A 13,630-nucleotide genomic window follows, 5' to 3' on the forward strand; every position below is an offset into this window, starting at 1 on the left:
GGAGATGAAAATAATCAATTGTCGTTCAGTCAAAGTTGAAAATCGACACAAAAAAAATTGTTTCTTTATTTTTTTGCATTTTTAAATTAAATTTTTAGTTTTTTTAATAAAAAAAATTTTCAAATGTTGAGACAAGTGTCAAAATTTGCATCTTCTATTCAAAAAGGTAAGTAACTTTCACTTTTTTTTTACTTTTTTATTGATTTCTTTCTCAAAAAAGGTCAAAGTCCAATTTCTGTTATTGTTGCAAGAGGATTTTGCGTGATGAAAGATCAAAAATTCGAGACTTTAGCGGTGAATTTTCCGAAACCATTCGTCGCTCATGTCGAATTAAATCGCCCGGATCGATTAAATGCCTTCAATAAAAAAATGTGGTAGTAAGTATTGACAAAAAATTAAAAAAAAAAATATTAAAAAATTATTTTTTTTAATTTTTTATATTTTTCTTTATTTAATTTTAATTAAATTAATTTTTTAAAAATTAAATTAAATTAATTAAAATTAAATTAAATTTTAAAAAATAAATTTTTAACATTTTTCTTAATTTTTTAGTGAAATCGGCGATTGTTTCTCCTCCCTGAGCGAAAACCCCGACTGCCGAGTTGTCGTTCTTTCCGCATCTGGCAAACATTTCACCGCCGGAATCGATCTCATGGACATGCTTTCGCTCGGACAACAACTCGCCGATGTCGAAGAAGTTGCCAGAAAGGGACATTTGTTGGAAAAAATGATCAAAAAGTACCAAGACTCGATTTCTTCGTTGGAAATTTGCACAAAACCCGTCATTGCGTGCGTTCACTCGGCTTGCGTTGGAGCTGGCGTCGATTTAATTACCGCCGCTGACATTCGATATTGCTCGAAAGATGCCTGGTTTCAAGTTAAAGAGGTCGATATTGGGATGGCAGCTGATGTCGGAACGTTGCAACGTTTGCCGAAAGTCATCGGATCACAAAGTCTCGTGCGGGAATTATGTTTCACGGCGCGTAAAGTCAAAAGTGACGAAGGACTCGCATGCGGGTTAATTTCGAAAGTTTTCGAAAGCAAAGAGGAAATGTTGAAAGGAGCGATCGAGTTGGCGAATGAAATTGCGGCGAAAAGTCCCGTTGCGGTTCAAGCCACGAAGAAAAATTTGATTTATTCGCAAACGAAGGAGAGTCAGGAAGGGTTGGATCAAATTCGAGAGATGAATAAACTTTATTTGCAAAGTGAGGACTTTGTGAATGCCTGCATGGCGCAAGCTACGAAGGGAGATCCGCCAGTTTTTTCGAAATTGTAAATTTTTCTTTGATTTGAAGCTATTTTTGTCAGCATTTTTTTCAATAAAATTTTTTAATACTTAAAAATTCAAGAGTTTTATTTAATTTTTCAATATTTTTGAAGAGATACTTCATGAGACAAATTTTCAAAAATTTGTTACTTCATAAAACAAATTTTCGAAAATTTGATACTTCATGAGACAAATTTTCGAAAAAAACTTTAATGAAACGAAAATTTTCATGAGACAAAAAATATGATACTTTAAGAGACAAATTTTCGAAAATATGATACTTCATGAGACAAATTTTCGAAAATATGAGACTTCAAGTGACAAACTTTCGAAAGTATGATACTTCATGAGACAAATTTTCGAAAATATGAGACTTCAAGAGACAAATTTTCGAAAATATGATACTTCATGAGACAAATTTTCGAAAATATGATACTTCATGAGACAAATTTTCGAAAATATGATACTTCATGAGACAAACTTTCGAAAATATGATACTTCATGAGACAAACTTTCGAAAATATGATACTTCAAAAGACAAATTTTCGAAAATTTGATACTTCATGAGACAAATTTTCGAAAATTTGATACTTCATGAGACAAATTTTCGAAAATTTGATACTTCATGAGACAAATTTTCGAAAATTTGTTACTTCATGAGACAAATTTTCGAAAATTTGTTACAAATTTTCGAAAAATTTGATACTTCAATGAGACAAAATGAGACAAATTTTCGAAAATTTGATTTGAAAAATTTTTCATGAGACAAATTTTTAAAAATTTGAGACTTTAAGAGACAAATTTTCGAAAATTTGAATAATTAAATATCGAATTTCGAAAAATTGACTTCGAAAATCTAAAAAAAAAACAAATTTTACTTTCTAATACTTAAAAAAATTGCCTAAATTTTATTATTTTATTTAATTTTGTTCAAAAAAATGCACCAGCCTTCCAAAAGAGATTTCCCATTAAAATAAATTCGTAATTCAAGCTTCTCCTTGACACAATTTCTCGTACCATTTCTTGCTTTCCTCACACTTGCTATTTGTGCAATGCGGGCATCTTGTCAAGAATTTCGGATTTAACGCTTGTCCCGACTTCAAATGCTCTTGAACGACACTACTTAACGCCTTTATGAACAACGGATGATCATTCGGAGCCAATGCTCGTTTAATCGATCCTGCTGGAATTTTCAATTCTTCCGCCAATTCTTTGCAATATTCGATATCCAGCTCGTGCAACGTCTCAATATGTTCGTTTACAAACGCAATCGGGACGAGAATAAAATTTTTCTTGCCCTTTTTCACGTAAGCTTTAATGGCGTCGTCTGTAAAAGGCTCCAACCATGGCAACGGACCAACTTTACTTTGCCAAACGAGGCAATAAGGATTGGAATTTTGAAGTTCTTGCATCACCATGTGAACTGTAGCGCCAACTTCCGATGGATATGAGTCGCCACGACGCACCGCCTTCAATGGGAGTGAATGCGCGGAGAAAAGTAAAACGACATCTTTTTGAATTTCCGTCGGAAAAGTCGAAAGTTGTTCCCGAATTCGATCCGCAAAGGTTTTTACGAGCAACGGATGCGTCGGCCAGCGATCAATAACGCTCCATTTGATGCCTTTCGGTGCGGTTTTCTTCTTGTAATGCATGAAAATCGAATTGAAGCTCGATCCGGAGGTCGCACAACTGTACTGAGGATATTGCGAGAAAATTATCACGCGTTCCGGTGAATCGTTTTCAATTTTCGCGAGAGTATCTTCCGTCAGCGGCGTTACATAGCGAAATCCGACGTAATGTTTGTGCGGCGCTGTTTCCGGCGACATTCGATCCAATTCTTGACACAGCAAATCGCCTTGGAGTTCAGTCCATTTGAGAATTGGAGATCCGCCGCCGATTTCTTCGTATTTTTTTTGCACCTCGGGCGTTCGTCGTTGAGCGATCCACGGTCCGAGCTTACTTTGAACGGGAAGTTGGATCATATCGCGGTCTGTCATGATCCGCAGAAGGTAGTCGTGCACTTGGGACGTGTTTTGGGGGCCTCCCATGTTGAGCATGAGGATCGCAGTCTTGGGGCGAACAGCGGCATTTGAAGAATTTCGCGTGAAATGCCACAAAAATCGACTTTGGGCAGCTTGGGTGACACGTTGCATCATTCTGAAAGGAAAAAATGGAAAAAATGTGATGAGAAAGCAAAAAATATTGAACTTTAGTGACCTCATTAGAAGTTGCGTGCAAGAAAATAATTAAATAACCGGTGAAAAGTGTTATCAGACGAAGAATTTGTGACAAAATCGATAAATTTTCGATAAAAATCTATAATTTTTGGTCACTTTTGTACTTGAAGACACCAAAAAAAGTATTTTTTATGAAAATTAATTACCTTTTTCCACAATTTTTATGAAAAACTTTCCTTTTTTTATCAATTTCCTTTCTATTTGTTTTGTTTTTTTCTTTGCTCGTGCGTTAAATGTTCATTGGGCGCCTTTCAAATGCTTCCGTTACCATAAAAAACAACAACTTTTACCATTTATTTATAAATTAAATAACTATTTTAGCTTAAAAAACTAAATTTTGCTAAAATTCTGATTCTGGACTAGTTTGTTGAAGGTTCCATCAACCTTCATGAGCTCATCAAACGAGCCATATTCGCAAATTTGTCCATTTTGCAATACAGCGATGGCATCTGCGCTCGCAATTGTGCTTAAACGATGCGCTATGATGAGCACAGTGCGTCCCTCGGAGAACTTTAGAATACTTGATTGGATTAAATTTTCCGATACGGAGTCTAAACTGCTCGTGGCTTCGTCTAAAATTAAGATTTGTGGGTTCTAAAAATTAAAAAAAAAATATTTTAGTTGAGAAATTTCGATGAAAATTAAATTTTTTACTTTGATCAATGCTCGTGCAAGAGCAATTCGTTGTCTTTGTCCTCCGCTGAGAGTCGTTCCGCGTTGTCCAACGACAGTTTCAAGGCCATCGGGGAGTTTTGAGATGATTTCGTCGACATGAGCGTCTTTTAAGGTGCGTTGAAGAAGATCTTCGTTGAAATCTGCTTCAGAATCCAAGCCATAAAGGATGTTTTCGCGGATGGTACCTGAGAAGAGAGTTGGTTCTTGATTGACAATGCCGATTTCGCGACGTAGCCATTGCGGATGGAGGTCTCTGATGTCGACGCCATCGAGTTTTATCGTGCCGCTTTGGGGATCGTATAATCTGGAATGAGAAATGATGCATAAAGTTTTAATTTTTTTGATGATTTACGAATTTTTTATGAGAATTTTAGTAAGATTTCTTACGAATTTCGAAAATTTATGAAGTATATATTACGAATTTCGAAAATTTATGAAGAATATATTACGAATTTCGAAAATTTATGAAGGATATATTACGAATTTCGAAAATTTATGAAGGATATATTACGAATTTCGAAAATTTATGAAGGTTATATTACGAATTTCGAAAATTTATGAAGTACATATTACGAATTTCGAAAATTTATGAAGGATATATTACGAATTTCGAAAATTTATGAAGGATATATTACGAATTTCGAAAATTTATGAAGGATATATTACGAATTTCGAAAATTTATGAATTATATCTTACGAATTTCGAAAATTTATGAAGGATATATTACGAATTTCGAAAATTTATGAAGGATATATTACGAATTTCGAAAATTTATGAAGGATATATTACGAATTTCGAAAATTTATGAAGGATATATTACGAATTTCGAAAATTTATGAATTATATCTTACGAATATCGAAAATTTATGAAGGATATATTTGGAATTTCGAAAATTTATGAAGGATATATTCCGAATTTCGAAAATTTATGAAGGTTATATTACGAATTTCGAAAATAAATGAAGGTTATATTACGAATTTCGAAAATTTATGAAGGATATATTTGGAATTTCGAAAATTTATGAAGGATATATTACGAATTTCGAAAATTTATGAAGGATATATTACAAATTTCGAAAATTTATGAAGGATATATTACGAATTTCGAAAATTTATGAAGTATATATTATGAATTTCGAAAATTTATGAAGGATATATTACGAATTTCGAAAATTTATGAAATATATATTATGAATTTCGAAAATTTATCAAGGATATATTATGAATTTCGAAAATTTTAAATTCTTCATCAACATTTTTCGAAATTTATTTTCGAAAATCATTAAAAAAGAATAAAATTACTTTATTTTTGTTTAAAATTTTTCTTTACCTCAAAACTAACGAAGCAATTGTCGACTTTCCTGTTCCGCTCCTTCCAACAATTGCCGTTCTCGTTCCGCTTTTCAGTGTCAAATTGAATCCTTTCAATATTTGTGCGTTATCTCTCGTCGGATACGAGAACTCTACGTCTCTAAATTCAATCAAACCCTTTGGCTTCGTTATCGGAATCAATCCAACATTCGGAATTTTGTATTCTCGATCCATAATTTCCCAAATTCTCGTCGCCGAACCAATACTTTTGTTAATATCCGTGTAAAAAGACGACAAACCCCCGATAGAAATGGCAGAATAGGCAGCATAAAGTAAGAAAGATGTCAAAGCTCCGATCGTGAGTTCGTTATTAGCTACCATTGTGCCTCCGTAGTACAAGACACTGACGATTATGCAATTTCCTGATAAGCCAGTCATGCCGTAAAATATTGCTAAAAAATTTTTTTATTAAAAAAAATAATTTTTAAAGTTTTTCGAAAAAAATTACCTCGTGCTTTTGTCTCCCGATACCCGATTTTCAACGCATTTTCCAATTTTTCGTTGAAAAGTTTCAGTTCAAAACCCTCTTTTCCGAACATTTTCACCGTTTTTACATTCGAGATCTTTTCTTCGCCCGTTTTCATCACTTGTGCAACCTCATCCGTGAATAATTTTGTAATTTTTCGCACAAATCTCCCGTAAACGATCGCCATGCCCGCCAGACAAGGCACGACACACAAGCTAAAAAGCGATAAAATGGGCGACGTCACGTACATCATCGTGCAAGAGGCTCCAACCATCACGGAATTTCGCAAAAAGTCGCTAATATTGACACTCAAGGAGTTTCCAACGGTATTCACGTCAGCGGAAAGTCGACTTATCAGCTCGCCCGTGCTGCGTTTGTCAAAAAAGGCAGTTTCTTGGTTCAAAATCGACTTGTAGAGCTTGCTTCGGAGGTCGCGGGTGATTCGAATTGCTAAAAAAAATTGAAAAAAATTATTTTTTGAAAATTTTTTAGTAAAATTTGATTTTTTTTACATGCATTGTTGAATAAATAAACTCTGGCAAAGTTCGCCATGCCTCCAATGATGAAAATTCCGCACAAAGTCAAGCATAATTTTTCTAATTTTTGCTTTGCTTCGTTGTTATCGGTGCCTGCCGAGTAAATTATGTCCAAAATTTTGCCCAGAGAGAAGGGAACGAGCATCGTGATGCCCGACGAGACGAATAAAAATGAAACTCCGGCGAGAATTTTCCATTTTTCGTTCTTGGCGAGTGCCAAAAGTCTCTTATATTCGGATTTTTTCGGTTTTGGAGCCTTTGCTATATTTTGTATTTTACAGAAATTCACTCTGCCTCCATGGAACGACCTCAATTGATGCTGAATTAAAAATTTTTCGTTGTTCCTTAACAAAGATCGGTATAAAGAGAAGCTCCTGAGATTATTTGTCGAAGAAACGTTCGCCAACAAGCAACATTTCTTAAAATGTCGAAAAAATAGAATCATTTTTGCCTGAATTTTGAATGTTTTGAAAAATTGAATTTTGACAGCGCACGTTGACAGTTCAGATGTAAACAAAAGAAATCGTTTGGAATTCAATTTGGAGCACAATTTTTAATTTTTAGACTTTTTAAAGGAAATTACCTCAAAAAAATGGTAAAAATTTATTTTTTGAACAAATTTTTAACTCAAATTAATTAAAAACTTTTTCTTTTTAGGCGAGAAATGCGGAAAAGGCGATGTAAGTGTCCCGGCGATAACCTCGAAAAATGCATTTTTTCATTAAATTTCTTTGTTTTTTGCATTTTTAGGACAACGTTGGCTCGTTGGCGTGCCGCAAAAGAAGCAGAAACAGGAAAAAATGACCGTAGACCGTATCTTGCGTCGGAATGTCGCGACGTGAAAAAGTGCGAGAAATGGCGTCTCGAAATAATTCGGGAGATTTCGAAGAAAGTCGCGCAAATACAAAATGCTGGATTGGGAGAGTTCAGGATTCGGGATTTGAATGATGAAATCAATAAATTGCTGCGGGAGAAGAGGCATTGGGAGAATCAGATTTCGGTAATTTTTGCAATTTTTAATTATTTTTTCAAAAAAATTTAAGAATTTTATTAGAATTTTAAAAAATGAACTTTTTTGAGCTAATTATTTAATTTACGAGTATTATTTTTAATTAAAAACTTATTTTTTTTTTATCACATTTTAAAATTGTTTTTTGCGTTTTAAAAAAGTTTTAAAAAATTTTAATTTTTCTAAAATTTTCAGAAAAATAAGAAAAATTTAAAAAAAAATTTCATTTGAATCGACATTTTTATTATTAGCAAATTAATATAAACACTCAATTTTTTTTCAATTTTAGAAACTGCTTTTGAGTTTCAAAAAAAAAACTTCGAACGTTGAATCAAATTTTAAATTTTCGAAAAAAAATCTTAACAATTCTTTGAATGTTTTAAAAATTAAAATAATTTTAAATTCTTAAAAAAATATGAATTTCTTATAATTTTTTTCATTATTTCAGAAAAATTTAAGAAAAATTTTTTTAAAATAAAAATTTTTTTTTTTTTAAATTTTAAAATTTTTTTTTTAAAAAAAATTTTTCGTAAAATCATTAAATATTTAATTTTTTTAAAAAAAATTTTTATTAATACTTTTAATTTTTTTTTCAAAAAATATTTAATTCAACTTCAAAGATTTTTTTTTATTTTATTTTCGAAAATTCACGAATTTTTTTTTTCGAGTTCGATTTTTTTCGAAAATCAAAAATTATTTATTAAATTTGAATTTAAAAATAGCTATTTAATAAAAAAATTATAAAAAAAAATTTTAGTGTAAAAAATTATTTTTTTTTTTAATTTCATGATTTTTATAATTTATTTTTTTTTTATATTTTTTATAATTTTCGAAATTTTTTTTAAATAATTTTTATTTTTAAAATTTTTTAAGAAAACATGAAATTAAAAAAAATATAATTTTTAATCATTTTTTTTTTAGAATTTTTTTATTAAATATTTTTAAATTTGAATTTGATTAATAATTTTTAATTTTCGAAAAAATAGTAAATTCGAACTCGAAAAAAAAATTTTGTGAAATAAAAAAATATAAAATTTGAATTCAAAATTAATTTTTAAAATTTAAAAAAATAAATTTACATTTTTTTAAATTTTTCACTTCAAAAATTAATAAAATTTATTTCTTTTTCAGGATCTCGGAGGCCCGCATTACCGTCGCTACGGTCCAAAAATGTTCGATGCCGAAGGCAGAGAAGTTCCCGGCAATCGTGGCTACAAATATTTCGGCGCTGCGAAAGACTTACCTGGCGTTCGTGAACTTTTCGAGCAAGAACCTCCGCCGCCGCCGCGAAAAAGTCGCGCTGAGCTCATGAAAGACATCGATGCCGATTATTACGGATATCGCGACGACGACGACGGAATTCTGATACCTTTGGAGCAAAAAGCGGAAAAACAAGCGATTCAGGAAGCAGTTGCCGAATGGAAACGCCTTCAAGCGGAAAAAGGAATCGAAGTTCCTGACGACGAAGAGGACATTTACGCCGAATTTAAGGATAAAACCGAGAGAGAAGCTGAAACGGAAGCAGTTTTGGATACTTTGGGACCGAAATTAACATCGCACGTTCCTGTTCCAACGCAAAAAGATGTCGAAGCGGCTTTACTGAAGAAACGCAAGATGGAATTATTGGCGAGATATGGGATTGAAGACATGGACGAGTGAAAAAAATGACTTTTTATTTAAATTAAAATTAAGAATTTAGAGAAATCCTTGCATTTCTTTCATGAATTGCATGTAGGCATCATCTTTCGTGGGTGCTTTTGTGGTATTTTGGGCATTTTGTGTCGCGGGCATGCTCGTCATTGGGTTTTGGCGCGGTTTTTTCGTGACATCGTCTTTTTTCGAACGCAACGTTGAAGGTACAAAACGCGTTACATCAGCCGACAAGTTGCGAATTTGCGGTTTTGCTTCAATTGTCGCACTTTTAGGGTCTTTGCTTTGCTGATTCGCTTGTCCCTTGTTCGCGTATTTGGGCGGAAGACCCGGAGGCGGAGCAGGAGGCATCCGAATTCCCATTCGCGGAGGCATTCGCATTCCCGGATGATGATGATGATGTCCAGAGAAGCCCCCTCGCATGGGCGGGGGACGAAACATGCCGGGAGGCATCGCATGGGGAGGCATCATATGCGGCGGATTGGGCATTGGATGCATTTGGGGGACTTGCGGCATGTGTTGAGGCATTTGCGGCGGCGCTTGAGGCGGCAATGGAATCGATGGCTCAGGATTTTCCGCAGATTTTGACATTTGAATCGTTTTGGGAGCTGTTTTTGGTTCAGAAATTGCCTCATTTTCACTTTCGTCGTCGTCATGGGCGTCACTTTCCGCGCTGTGATGACTCTCATCGTCCTCCTCATTCTCACTTTCGTCATTTTTCTCGTCGGAATCTGACACAGCTGCCTTTTCCGCACGTTCTGCTTCCTTTTTACGCTGTACATTTTCCATTTCTTTCATGAAATCGTCGATATTTTGCCCGGAAATTGCCAACATTTTTTGCTGCAACGCACTTGGAGCTTTAACTTCTTCGTCGCCAGTGTTTGAATCGTCTTCCTTCTCTTTTAATTTCTTCTTTTTCTGGTTTTTAGGCAGCAGAGACTCGTCATAGTCTGAATCCAAGTCTTCCATTTCCTCCAAATTCGGAGGAGGACCCGGGGGACAAGCAGGAGTCTTGCTTAATTGTTCGTCGTCGAAGTCATCTTGTGCTGGGGGCTCTTCGGGAGGCTTCAATTGTTGCATTGCGACGAGTGCTTGAGGAATTGGAGGAATAATTAAAGCTGGCGGAGGAAGTTGGATTCGTGGGAGAGCATTTAATGACGGTTGCAAGCCTTCTTTTGCTGATGGCAACGGAATATCGTCAATTTGAATCGATTCCGCAGCTCGAACACTCTCGAAATACGAGATTCGCTTATTTCTTTTCTTCTCGTATTCGAGTTCTTTGCGTTTTAATTCGCTCCACAGCTCGGGATCTTCCGTGTGGTACAAGCGCATGACACGATCGAACGTTTCTTTGAGCTTTTTTCGCTTTTCCTTGAGAACTTTTTCGTTCAAGGGACTCGGTTGTAAGACATTGTACTCCATTTCATCGATTTTTTCCATTTCATCGAGGAGTTGGGCGGGATCTTTGCCTTTGAGAACTGCCTGTCTCACGATTTGACGCTGTTTTTTGTTCTTTTTCAACTCTTTTTTACGAGCTTCTTTGCCTAAAAAATATTTTTTTATGAAATTTTTATTTTTTTTAAGAAAATTTAAAAACTTACGAGCCTGATCCGTGGGATTCATATATTTCCCACTTTTTGTGGTATTAATTGAACGTCGCCCCATTTTTTCTTATTTTTTATTTAAATTTTTATAAAATAAATAGTATTTTAAAGTTTTTCAGGACTCCGACGTTGTTTTGGTCGGTTTTGGTTATTTTAGGTAAGTTCAATTTCGAAAAATGTTTCACGTTATTTTGGGACTTAAAAAGTTAGGAGGGGGGAGTAATGAATAATGATAATGAAAAATTGTCAGCTTTCCGATTTTTTCGTATTTTTAAATAGTTTTAATATTCAAAGGAGTGTTTTTAGGTCAATAGAGCATTTTTTTAGACATTTTAGACCTTTAAACAAATTTTTATCCATTTGGAGCAAGATTTGACAAAAATTGCTTTGACACAGTTTTTGACATAGTTTTTGACACAGTTTTGCTCTTGATTTAGTTTTCAAATCAAAACTGTGTCAAAGGAAAAAATTTTTTTCAGTTTAAATTTTTTAGCAGTTTTGAGTTAAAAAATGATTAAAAATGATAAATTAGAGCCCTTAAATTTTTATCCATTTGGAGCAAGATTTGACAAAAATTGCTTTGACACAGTTTTTGACATAGTTTTTGACACAGTTTTGCTCTTGATTTAGTTTTCAAATCAAAACTGTGTCAAAGGAAAAAATTTTTTTCAGTTTAAATTTTTTAGCAGTTTTGAGTTGTAAAATGATTAAAAATGATAAATTAGAGCCCTCTGACAAATTTTTATTCATTTGGAGCAAGATTTGACAAAAATTGCTTTGACACAGTTTTTGACATAGTTTTTGACACAGTTTTGCTCTTGATTTAGTTTTCAAATCAAAACTGTGTCAAAGAAAAAAATTTTTTTCAGTTTCAATTTTTTGGCAGTTTTGAGTTATAAAATGATTAAAAATGATAAATTAGAGCCCTCTGATAAATTTTTATCCATTTGGAGCAAGATTTGACAAAAATTGCTTTGACACAGTTTTTGACATAGTTTTTGACACAGTTTTGCTCTTGATTTAGTTTTCAAATCAAAACTGTGTCAAAGAAAAAATTTTTTTTCAGTTTAAATTTTTTAGCAGTTTTGAGTTATAAAATGATTAAAAATGATAAATTAGAGCCCTTTGACAAATTTTTATCCATTTGGAGCAAGATTTGACAAAAATTGCTTTGACACAGTTTTTGACATAGTTTTTGACACAGTTTTGCTCTTGATTTAGTTTTCAAATCAAAACTGTGTCAAAGAAAATTTTTTTTTTTCAGTTTCAATTTTTTGGCAGTTTTGAGTTATAAAATGATTAAAAATGATAAATTAGAGCCCTCTGACAAATTTTTATCCATTTGGAGCAAGATTTGACAAAAATTGCTTTGACACAGTTTTTGACATAGTTTTTGACACAGTTTTGCTCTTGATTTAGTTTTCAAATCAAAACTGTGTCAAAGGAAAAATTTTTTTTCAGTTTCAATTTTTTGGCAGTTTTGAGTTATAAAATGATTAAAAATGATAAATTAGAGCCCTCTGACAAATTTTTATCCATTTGGAGCAAGATTTGACAAAAATTGCTTTGACACAGTTTTTGACATAGTTTTTGACACAGTTTTGCTCTTGATTTAGTTTTCAAATCAAAACTGTGTCAAAGAAAAAATTTTTTTTTCAGTTTCAATTTTTTGGCAGTTTTGAGTTATAAAATGATTAAAAATGATAAATTAGAGCCCTTTGACAAATTTTTATCCATTTGGAGCAAGATTTGACAAAAATTGCTTTGACACAGTTTTTGACATAGTTTTTGACACAGTTTTGCTCTTGATTTAGTTTTCAAATCAAAACTGTGTCAAAGAAAAATTTTTTTTTCAGTTTCAATTTTTTGGCAGTTTTGAGTTATAAAATGATTAAAAAATGATAAATTAGAGCCCTCTGACAAATTTTTATCCATTTAGAGCAAGATTTGACAAAAATTGCTTTGACACAGTTTTTGACATAGTTTTTGACACAGTTTTGCTCTTGATTTAGTTTTCAAATCAAAACTGTGTCAAAGAAAAAAATTTTTTCAGTTTCAATTTTTTGGCAGTTTTGAGTTATAAAATGAGTAAAAATAATAAATTAGAGCACTCTGACAAATTTTTATCCATTTGGAGCAACATTTGACAAAAATGACTTTGACACAGTTTTTGATTAAATTTTGAAAATAATGTAGATAATCCTAAGAGAACAAACTAAGTTAAAATTTCAAATTTTTTAGTTAAAAATTAAAAAAAATTTGGAGCAAGATTTGACAAAAATTGCTTTGCAGTTTTTGACATAGTTTTTGACACAGTTTTTTTGGCAGTTTTGAGTTATAAAATGATTAAAAATGATAAATTAGAGCCCTCTGACAAATTTTTCATTTTTTATTAGAGTTTAATTTTTTATTTTTGTTAAGAGAAAAGTTTCTTAAATTCTCTTAGAATTATCAAAATTATGGTAATTTTTGAAATTTTCATGATAATTTTTGATAAAAATAAATTTAAAAAGTAAATTTAAAAAAAAAAATTAAAATTACAAAATTTAACAAAAATTTAAGATTTAATAAACCAATTTTTGAATCACTTTTCAATGTTTTTAACGATTAAAATGCACAAATTTGGATTTTTGAAAAAAATCAGGGGGAAAAAATGTGAAACATTTTTCAAAATTGCGCCTGCCTTTTTCCAAAAAATTCTACTGTCAAACGTTGACAGTTCATTTTGACACATCGATTTCGGCCATTTGTGATCAATTTTCTCGCAAAGTACAGTTCCGAGCTTGGATAAAAATCAGGTAATTTGCGTATAAA

At 32.4% G+C, this 13,630-nt stretch overlaps 5 protein-coding genes across 5 annotated transcripts; 2 read left to right on the plus strand and 3 right to left on the minus strand.

The window, feature by feature from the left end:
• Window positions 1-9: 9 nt before the first annotated feature.
• Window positions 10-1,337, plus strand: LOC134835938 (delta(3,5)-Delta(2,4)-dienoyl-CoA isomerase, mitochondrial). The gene is made up of 3 exons (XM_063850971.1): window positions 10-166; window positions 221-377; window positions 553-1,337. Exons 1-3 carry the CDS (start codon window positions 124-126, stop codon window positions 1,274-1,276), a joined length of 924 nt encoding a protein of 307 aa, XP_063707041.1. The 5' UTR covers window positions 10-123; the 3' UTR covers window positions 1,277-1,337.
• Window positions 1,338-2,150: 813 nt separating this feature from the next.
• Window positions 2,151-3,770, minus strand: LOC134835937 (ferrochelatase, mitochondrial). Its single transcript, XM_063850969.1, has 2 exons — window positions 3,651-3,770; window positions 2,151-3,424 (listed from the first exon to the last, which is right to left on the minus strand). The coding sequence occupies exon 2, from the start codon at window positions 3,421-3,423 to the stop codon at window positions 2,254-2,256; it is 1,170 nt and encodes a 389-aa protein (XP_063707039.1). The 5' UTR covers window position 3,424; window positions 3,651-3,770; the 3' UTR covers window positions 2,151-2,253.
• Window positions 3,769-7,005, minus strand: LOC134835936 (ATP-binding cassette sub-family B member 10, mitochondrial). The gene is made up of 5 exons (XM_063850968.1): window positions 6,530-7,005; window positions 6,000-6,467; window positions 5,511-5,943; window positions 4,159-4,483; window positions 3,769-4,098 (listed from the first exon to the last, which is right to left on the minus strand). Exons 1-5 carry the CDS (start codon window positions 6,996-6,998, stop codon window positions 3,835-3,837), a joined length of 1,959 nt encoding a protein of 652 aa, XP_063707038.1. The 5' UTR covers window positions 6,999-7,005; the 3' UTR covers window positions 3,769-3,834.
• A 55-nt stretch (window positions 7,006-7,060) lies between these two features.
• On the plus strand, window positions 7,061-9,256 carry LOC134835744 (pre-mRNA-splicing factor ISY1 homolog). Its single transcript, XM_063850688.1, has 4 exons — window positions 7,061-7,148; window positions 7,211-7,233; window positions 7,304-7,553; window positions 8,694-9,256. Exons 1-4 carry the CDS (start codon window positions 7,146-7,148, stop codon window positions 9,219-9,221), a joined length of 804 nt encoding a protein of 267 aa, XP_063706758.1. The 5' UTR covers window positions 7,061-7,145; the 3' UTR covers window positions 9,222-9,256.
• Window positions 9,218-10,958, minus strand: LOC134835741 (WW domain-binding protein 11). The gene is made up of 2 exons (XM_063850684.1): window positions 10,814-10,958; window positions 9,218-10,756 (listed from the first exon to the last, which is right to left on the minus strand). Exons 1-2 carry the CDS (start codon window positions 10,875-10,877, stop codon window positions 9,258-9,260), a joined length of 1,563 nt encoding a protein of 520 aa, XP_063706754.1. The 5' UTR covers window positions 10,878-10,958; the 3' UTR covers window positions 9,218-9,257.
• Window positions 10,959-13,630: the final 2,672 nt, after the last annotated feature.

The sequence above is a fragment of the Culicoides brevitarsis genome, chromosome 3 (assembly GCF_036172545.1).
Source record: "Culicoides brevitarsis isolate CSIRO-B50_1 chromosome 3, AGI_CSIRO_Cbre_v1, whole genome shotgun sequence".
NCBI classification, from domain to species: Eukaryota; Metazoa; Arthropoda; class Insecta; order Diptera; family Ceratopogonidae; genus Culicoides; species Culicoides brevitarsis.

Excerpts from the sequence above, each read along its gene's own strand:
- LOC134835744 (XM_063850688.1), top strand. Across the intron at positions 7,234-7,303 it reads AGAAATGCGGAAAAGGCGAT|GACAACGTTGGCTCGTTGGC; the intron begins GTAAGTGTCCCG and ends TTGCATTTTTAG. Across the intron at positions 7,554-8,693 it reads ATTGGGAGAATCAGATTTCG|GATCTCGGAGGCCCGCATTA; the intron begins GTAATTTTTGCA and ends TTTCTTTTTCAG.
- LOC134835741 (XM_063850684.1), bottom strand. The coding sequence starts at position 10,877 with ATGGGGCGACGTTCAATTAATACCACAAAAAGTGGGAAATATATGAAT. Across the intron at positions 10,757-10,813 it reads GAATCCCACGGATCAGGCTC|GCAAAGAAGCTCGTAAAAAA; the intron begins GTAAGTTTTTAA and ends AATATTTTTTAG.
- LOC134835937 (XM_063850969.1), bottom strand. The coding sequence starts at position 3,423 with ATGATGCAACGTGTCACCCAAGCTGCCCAAAGTCGATTTTTGTGGCAT.
- LOC134835936 (XM_063850968.1), bottom strand. The coding sequence starts at position 6,998 with ATGATTCTATTTTTTCGACATTTTAAGAAATGTTGCTTGTTGGCGAAC. Across the intron at positions 6,468-6,529 it reads TTATTTATTCAACAATGCAT|CAATTCGAATCACCCGCGAC; the intron begins GTAAAAAAAATC and ends AATTTTTTTTAG. Across the intron at positions 4,484-5,510 it reads ATTGCTTCGTTAGTTTTGAG|ATTATACGATCCCCAAAGCG; the intron begins GTAAAGAAAAAT and ends TTCTCATTCCAG.
- LOC134835938 (XM_063850971.1), top strand. The coding sequence starts at position 124 with ATGTTGAGACAAGTGTCAAAATTTGCATCTTCTATTCAAAAAG. Across the intron at positions 167-220 it reads TGCATCTTCTATTCAAAAAG|GTCAAAGTCCAATTTCTGTT; the intron begins GTAAGTAACTTT and ends TTCTCAAAAAAG. Across the intron at positions 378-552 it reads TTCAATAAAAAAATGTGGTA|TGAAATCGGCGATTGTTTCT; the intron begins GTAAGTATTGAC and ends TTAATTTTTTAG.